The following is an 8,954-nucleotide window of genomic DNA, read 5'->3' on the forward strand; positions in this document are numbered from 1 at the left end:
GCGACTCTTACCAGAATACCAAAGTTTAAAACCCATAAATGACTGATGAATCATGCACAAAACTGGGTTGGGTATTTGTGAGGATGGATCGACCTGTGGGTAGAGGGTTTGGACATGGGATCAATGATGGCAGCCTAAACATAGATAGATAATATAAGATTTTCGTGAATTTAGTACATAATAAAATATATAAGTTTTTTTTTTCTTTAAGAAGATTAATTGCAATAATGTGAGGATTGTATGATATCATTTATTTTGCAAGGTGAATATGGTGTGATTTAAAGAGGATTCAGTGGAAATTTATGTGGAAATGGTTAGGGTCAAATATAGAAACTCAAATATACGGACATATTGGAGGATGTTGGTGAATTTAATTAGTAGAAAGATATAGACGGAATCTAAGTTACATTAATAAGGAAAATATGCATGATACATTCTCTTTGCAAATATTATCAACTTCAACCTTGGCTAGGGTAAGGGATGGCTCAATTTGTGCCTGGTTTGGGATGGCTAGTAATCATGATGACTAGCGATGGTGGTGGAGATTAGCTAGGGCAAGAGTTGGGGTAAAGGGGACGAGTGCTTTTTTCAGGCTTTTTAGTGATTTTTTTACGTAGGAAGTTTATCAGATCATTAGATGATAACTGGAACAAGAATTCAAGAATCGAACTCTTGTTCTAACATTGGGGAAGTTTCGTTGTGTAGTAATTTTAAGATAATAAAAGGAAGACGGGTACACAACTTAAAGGGGAAAGAGAAGAGGTAAGAGCAAATAGCCATAGGAGGACCACATCCATAGAGGAATAAAAGAGAGCCCTTAGTAAGCCAAGACAAGTTTTTGCAACCAAGAACTTTCATATCAACTTCAATTTCCTTCATACATATGGGTCATACACATCGATTGAATAAGATAAATTTCCATCACATGCCAAAGAGGAATGGAAGAGAGTCCTTAATAAGCCAAGACGAGATTTTTGCGACCAAGAACTTTCATATCAGCTTCAATTTCCTTCACACATATGGGTCATACACATTACACATAGATTGAATAAGATGAATTTCCATCACATGCTAAAAATGACACGGAGGTTTTTCTCCTCTTCCCTCTTTCCTTTTTGTCCTCCTTACTCTTTCCATCAAACATGTCTTCAAGGAGAACTATACCCGAGCATACCCGGGAGGAAATACGGGGAGAGATCCGCCGATTTCAGCAGTGGATTGCGAACATTAGAGATGAAATCGAATGAAAGGTTACCCTTGACCGTAATCGGGTGTTGAAGGGTAGAACGAAAAGATATAAAGATGAAATGGGAAACACAACATCGGTTCCTACCAACGTACTACCGCCAAAAGTTGCAGACTCTAGCGTCTGAAGTAGAGAGATTGCAACACCAAGCGACCCCCTTACTACTATCCAGCGAAACTAATTAGCAAGTTTGTCTCAGCCAGAAAATGTTGCAAGTGAAATAGATTTGGGCATGTTGAAGTAGAATGCACATCTAAGGGAGTAATGATCCACTTCAAAGAGCAAGGCATCATCGAAATATTGGGTAAAGGCACTGCAGACACTGAAGAGCAGATCTGTTTCACTATGCCTGGGGTCGTTGAAAAATTGGGCAGTGACAGTTGATAAGGAAGAGTTGAAGACTTCCGACAGGATTCTCCACTTGCAGCTAGCGAGGAAGATACGCCACCAGTTCCAGTGGATCCTGAGATAGAGATTCCAGCTGAGGTAATAGTAACCATTCTAGAATGAGCGTTCAAGTAGATTATGAAACTGTGGTGCCTCGGGATACCATTTCACAGGAGTAGATAGGAGGTACAGCACGACTGACCTTGGCGGTCTAGAAGGATCACGAGTTAGAGCCAACATCAAATACAGAGTTACCACAGATACGAGAAATACTGTCTTTTCAGATGGTTAAACTACTTCCTGAGTTATCCATGGGAAGGTCCAGCATGTCTAAAGAGGAGTCATTTTGTGCCCTGTCGAGAATATCACATGGAGTTATTCAGAAGCTATTTTCTGTTCCGCATAGTACCCCTCGTCAAATGTCCAGACAAGAGAAGTGAACCCCAGCTTTGTAATGGGCCCAAGAAACTTGATGGGGACAAAAATTCTGCATTGGGATCCAGGTCCTATCCGTGGTGTGGAGGTCACTCCTGAGGGGGTGACTGTGAGAGTGGCACAGCTTGCCATAGATTTCTTCCCATAATGGAGTTCTCCTTACGTACTTATCGCTCAACCACTGCACGCTAGGCACGAGAAGTAGAAGAAGAAAATTTCAAACATAAGGGCTCGAGAGTTGCATTACGGAAACCCTCCTCTATTGTAGCTCCCGCTCAGGATGTGCCAAAACAGGATAACTACCTATTCTACCAGAATATATTGTGGAATGGATCAATCCGCCTGAGGACTTACCGCAGTACCATGAAAATCCAGAAGATTCGACGAATGAGGTCGAAGCTCCACCAACCTCGGGAGAGGAAAATAAAATCAGATCCTATATTTTAGGAAATGATTTAAATTTAGAAAGTTCTTAGGAAGAAAAGGTGGGGGAGAAAAAGGATATGAGGACAAAAAAATGAAAGAGGGAAGAGGAGGGAAGAAAACCTCCGTGTAAAAAAATTTTCTGATACTTTCTAAATAAAACTAAATTAAACAAAATAATAATAAATAATAAATAAAACTCAATATTATAAAGATAAAATGTCCATGCAAGTGATTGGAGAAAGAAGACAAAATCAAGCTGAAAACTAGGGTGGAGAATTGTTTAAAAAGACATTTGAAGCACAAGTCTTGAGGCACCCCTTAACATGAGGCGCTTAGTCACCACATCAAAACTTAAATTTCTTGCCCTGAGACACATGGGTTTCACTTTAGGCGCACGTCTCTATGGCATTTACCTCAAGGCATACGAGGTGAACATCTCGAATAGCATAATTAAGGTTTAAGCTTCTAGGTTAAAATTAGTTTAGTAGAAATCAAGTATTGTAGTTCGAAGAGAGCCAAAGCACTACAAGGAGATCAATCAAACAAGCAAGAAGATCAAGATTGTGAGCGAGCTCACACGACAGAGATCAACCATTGGAATTATGGGTGCGGCCAAGCAACAATGCAACATGTCAAAAGATTAAAAAAGGGATTTTTTTTTAAATTTCTTTTAGAAGACTTTCATTATCTTTTAACTAAATTTTTATTTAGCCACTTAATTCTCCTTATTAAGGGGTTTCCGTGTATACCACACAAAAGTAGGAAATAAATATACGTTCGCACAGTCCAAGTCCAACCTCCGCCATCCTTCGACCATCGAATGTCACTGCCACTCGCTTTCCATATGATAAAGTTTCTCTGTCGCCATTGCCAAATATCCCCCAAATCGTTGCACGGCTATCCAAGAGAGAAATCGAACAAGTTGTAGCAGCAAGAGAAGCACGATGGAGGAGGAGAAATGAGACCATGAGGGTCACCTCTGCACTAACAACTGCAGCTTCTTTGACTCGTCGAAGACTATGAACTTGTGCTCAAAGTGCTACAACGACCTCTGGCTCAAAGACCTCCCCCTTCCACTTCTTCCATACCTCTCATTCCCTCCTGTAACACCCAATTTTGACAATTTGAAGGTGTACCCCAAATTTCGCATCCCTCTGAACATGACAAAGTTAATTTTATAAAATTCTACACGTTGAATTGATCAATTTTTTATATAAAACTAAATATGAATTTTACACGTATGAGAAGATATAAAATTATAAAGTTATAAATTTAATTAACTTTAATTTATCCTAATACCACCCTAATCCTGCATCTTTACTCTTCCCAACCAACTTTCTTCGCACTTAGCTGCACATGCATCAGTTTGATGGATCGAATAGTTGAGAGTTAACGGGAGTAAGTTAAATGTCGCAATCCCATCCCTCTCCCTGTTCTCAATTTCACTTAGCTGAAGCAATTCTGCGATTCGACACTATAGAAAGCGTAAACTGAGCAACCTGCAGGGAGCCGCATGCAGCATTTCATGGTTCTAGGGAGGTGTCTATGACCGTAAATCCCTCTTTTATGATTTTTCAGGCATTCATTTTCTTATGCTTTCGTTTTGATGTTTGACACAAAAAAGTACACTTATTTATTCCCTGTCAAAGCAATAAGAGGCGATGTAGTGTCGAAAGCTAGGAACTTGATTTTAGCTTTCGAATTGCATCTTTAGCAGAAAATCAACAAAGATAAGTAGAAGAAAGATAGGAAGGAAAACAAAGGAAGAAAGAAATAGAAGAAATCTTCAAGGAGGATTTATGCAGAGAAGCCCATTTGAGATAAAAATAACAAAGTAATATTTGGGGTTAAATCACAAATGAGCTAAAAATTCATAAAATCCTAAGATGTTTACAAAGGCGAGCTTGGAGAAACTCGTTGTGAAGCTGCTTCTATCAATTCAGGTGAAATAATTATGTGCTAACTTAAAAATAATAATTCTTTATAGGTTTTCATGTGATTATGCATTTGATACTATTGCATCTAGAAGTTTCTACATATTGTGTATGAATACATGCATAGATTGTAGAATGCAAATCTAATAAATGTACTTATGAAATCATTACTTCCAGGTATTCATTTATTGTGATTCATGTATATGATATAAGAAATGTCTATAATGAATGCTTGTTATAGGAATTATGATTTAAATAATGTTACAAGTGATATTATGGGTAGATAATTACACAAATACTTACAAGCATGGATGATAGGAAGCGATGAGATTCCCGACTCTTGGTACTCAGATGGAGACAAAACTCAGGTAACTGCTAGGATCAAATGGTGACGAAATGTAGAAAATCATTGGTACCAAGGGCTATTGATAACTACTATGTTAGAAGATTCCTAATATTTATCAATAGTTAATGTGACATTCGGGCTGCGTGATGACCCAATGATATAATATGGCATGGGAATAATTGAGGCTTATACAATTACAAATAATATTCATATGATTAGATTGATGACTCTCATAAATATACTTATGATTACAAATGAATGAATAAAAAACATATTTTATACAGCAGTTATGATTATTTGCATTACATTTCTTTTCTTTTAAATATTTTATATGATTATAGCATTTTTTGACATGTGTTGTAGACATATATATGAGTTACATAAGAGCATGCACGTTATTTCTTGTTCGTCTATAAATATTATTTTAGTCTTAATTATTTCGCTGAACTCGTTATTAACTTCCAGGAATGTGCAAAGAACAGCATGGAAAGTAGTCAGTTGTGACTTGTACAGCTTTTGTCATTCATAGTTTTGGGGAGCTTATATAAACTTTTGAGTGCGTCTTCTTTTACGTAAGATTTAGCGACTTCAAATAGATATACATATTTTGATGATATGATTTCCAGGATATTGAGAATATATGAATATAAATGAATTATTAAATGAAATGCATCAAATATATTTATAGTGATTTAGTTTGATTAGTCCGTCACCCACTGAGTTCTAATTCAAAAAGTCATGACGAGGGCTTGTGAGAATTTAGTCTGACCAAATCATCCATCATTGTCGCACCAGCTGGCCCTTAAAGGAGAGGCTAGTTGGGGTTCGACACATCCCTCCCCAAGCCCTCTGCTTATGCCATTAAAATATCATGGGCGCCAATGGTAGAAGCCCTGCCAATGTTGTCGAATTTATGGTGGTGTACACGTGCCATAAAAAGGTGGAGCTCACAGGTTTTCGGTGTCGCTGCTGCATGATCGATGTTTTATGGTCGGGAGTTGGCAGAGGCTGTACTTGGACTAAGCGACAACGTATTTATTTTTCTTTTATGTGGTATGTGTGTAATATTAAAACTTTAGGCATTAGATATATAAAATGGTAGATTTTGTGCGGCATGAATGTAAATCTCCCTTCCTTCTTACTATTTTTTTCATTTTCTTTTAATTGGATTTTTAGTTTTAAATATTTTTTTCATTTTCTTTACTAATTTTTTTCTTTGATTCCTCACTTTTTTTGAAATCTTTGGAGTTAAGGACTTATTTTACTTCTATCAGAAAAAGAATGTGTTTCCAATATAAATTTATAACTTAGCATCCACAAAATGTTCATATCTTTTGGCTAAGAACTCGAGAGAGCTATGGCATTATATTTATCCTTGATTTTAGCTTCAATTCTTTTAAAATCTATAATGAATTTGCCGAGTCATACAAATTCTTCTTGAGTGATATAGAATCATCCAATTTTAAGGTGCAAAACCTCTTCCAAAGATATAAACAATTGTTGAGAGTTCTCTTTAAATATAGAAACTCACGTTTCCCCAAGATTCCAAAGGCTGCTTGTCCTTTCACAAAAAGTTCATCTCCAAGCTCAAGTAGAATGGTATCAAGGGCTTTATCAGCAAGATTTCCCAAAATATTTACATCAATCTACTGCAATGCCTCATCTGATAATGCCACATCAAGGACTTTTTGAACTTTCCAACGCCTTCATTTTCAGTCTTCAAAGACTAAAATCATTTCTTGCATGATCTTTTCAATCTCCTATCTTACAAGCACCATCAAGATTCAATTTTGTAGGCTTGGTACCAATTGTAAGAATAAGAAGAGACTGTAAAGGCCGCTTTCAAGCCTTCTAAATAACAACCCTTGTTGACTTCAAGGTTTCTCAAACTTGGTTTGCCTTGCTCTTCCTCGGGATTTATTTTCTTGGATCAGCTCCTAAGCTTCAATCACCTTTCTGCTTCTCAATTCAACCATCTAGCAAATTTCAGCAATGAGCTTGATTTTAGTCCAATTTTAGCTCTGCCACCCAGTACCTTGAACACTAAAATAGCATATCTTAACAAATCTCAAGCAAGCAAGCTGGAAAAAGTCTAACTTCTTCAATGAAGTGGCAAGACACAAGCTCCTGCATCTCCCACTACCAATGACAGTACAAGAGTTATTCATGTCCTTGCTACAATAGCAATCCATGGACACCTGCAAAGCTCACAGGCAACAAAAAAGGAGAAAAAGGAAGATGAAGGAACAGTAGATAAAATTTTATTGGGGTTGCATTCGTATCTTATTTCAAAACATCTTCCAACAAGAAGATATCCTGGAGTAATTACTAGACCCACGGCAAAACATAGAGAAAATAAGATTTAAATAGTCCAATAACTAGAAGTTGTTGGGTTAGCATCAAGACTTACAAGTAACTATTAACAAGATATAAAACCACACTAACAGATTTTTCAAGCAGGTCAATTCTTTTGGGACCATGTAGATCAATCTTTTTCCCTGCTCAAGGACCATCCCTTCATATTTGTGGAGGATGATAAGCCACTAACTTCATCAACCATGGCTAATGATTAATTCATGGGCAATGTAGATTCACAGCACTCATGGATTTCTACATAGCTACACCTTTGGCCATAAAACTTTAGTTGTGAGTTTTGTGACTTCTCCATAATCTCTGCTTTCATTCCATTAATCATTAACTTACATTAAATCCTAGATCCCCCTTTAAATAGAGAAACTCCGCAAATTATAATATAAAGATACCAAGAACGAAAACATAAAAAAAATGTAAGTATCATAAGTTGACTGATGACCCATGATCATCCCACATCATCGTGTTTAACCAAGTAATGGATAAAAATTCTCTCTTTATTTGTCTCATTCTTTTATAAATGTAGCCTTCTAAGGTGCATGTTAATGTTGGTACTTCAAACAAAAAAGAAAATAGATATATATTGCTTATATCAAAATAATCTTTAATAAAAGCCAATGCATTGCTGTATTGAAAGATAGCAGCTTCACCTTGAAGATGTAAAGCCATATTTAGCCGCTTTATAATAGCTAGAAATTAAGAGAATATGTGCTTGCTGCAATAGCCGAAAACCAATATTTAACTTTTTCGGCAATAATTGGATGCCCATTATAAAGGTTGAATTTGAGTATTATTTAGATATGCATACCATTTGAAGATCACGGCTTCCAGATGTACTCTCCACAAGATGAGGCCGAGCACGGACATCATAAATTATTGGCCTCTCAAACCAAGGGATCATCAAATGTGTTCCCTCGGGATAAACCTGGAAAAAATTCATTGTGAACAAACAATAGAAAATACTAACACTAAAGCGCCAGTAACACAAGTAAAAAAAAAAACAAAATTTGAAACAGCATTAGTAAAACATATTATATTTAAAGCACAACAAATCTTGGGCCGTTTCTAATGTCTGAATATCTTCGAAGTTCTAATAAAACCATTGAGCAAATCTCACTCCACCTTCTGATTCACAAATTCAATCCTTTGCAACTAAAATTTCAACTTTATGTAATTTGCAGGAATATTCAAGTTTCTCATAAACAGGAGACAGCTCAATTAACAGCAGGCTTTATTCAAAGTTCATAAATCACTCCTTCCATGACCACAAAAGACAAACTTTCGCGTTAATTCATCAAAGAATACGATCAAAGAGCATCTAGGAGTGCAAAGTAATTCCTTTTCAAAGCAAACCAGCAGTCACAGCTAGATCATCAAAATTAAAAAAAAAACAAAAATAATGAATTAGAAATGTAGTATTACTACCTTATCCTTAATTCCCTGGATGCGGTTGAAGACAATGGCCCGATGGCCACCATCGACATTGTAGAGGCTATTGAAAGCAGCGTAGACGCCGGCGCCGCCGATCAAAGCCACCTTCACCAGCGCTGACGCCGCACCTGTGTTCGGAACCCGAGCGTTCTTAAAGTTCATCTCGGCTTCCTCACCAATGCCTAGTGAATAATCCGATAAACAAGAGGAGGAATCGATATCAAGGGCTTGTAATAATGATAAATCGATAAGAGTAAAAGGTTTTGCACCGTGGGAGGATGAAGATGGCGAACTGCTGTTGCTCAGCGGCGGAGGGTTTTAGGGGTTTGGTAGGTCACAGATTTCACTCAGTACTAGTGAAGGAGAAGGTTGACAAGGG

At 37.0% G+C, this 8,954-nt stretch overlaps 1 protein-coding gene across 1 annotated transcript in view; it reads right to left on the reverse strand.

Moving 5' to 3' along the window:
• The window catches only part of LOC110027577 (prohibitin-1, mitochondrial-like), a 25,678-nt gene extending 16,724 nt beyond the window's left edge, over positions 1-8,954 (reverse strand). The window contains exons 1-3 of the mRNA XM_020729066.1: positions 8,845-8,954; positions 8,570-8,757; positions 7,953-8,069 (exon numbers count right to left, since the gene is read on the reverse strand). Of these exons, the coding sequence (XP_020584725.1) occupies positions 7,953-8,069; positions 8,570-8,737 (285 nt within the window). The 5' untranslated portion in view covers positions 8,738-8,757; positions 8,845-8,954. The remainder of the gene's footprint in view (positions 1-7,952; positions 8,070-8,569; positions 8,758-8,844) is intronic.

Source organism: Phalaenopsis equestris, unplaced genomic scaffold, assembly GCF_001263595.1.
Source record: "Phalaenopsis equestris unplaced genomic scaffold, ASM126359v1 Scaffold000428, whole genome shotgun sequence".
NCBI classification, from domain to species: domain Eukaryota; kingdom Viridiplantae; phylum Streptophyta; class Magnoliopsida; order Asparagales; family Orchidaceae; genus Phalaenopsis; species Phalaenopsis equestris.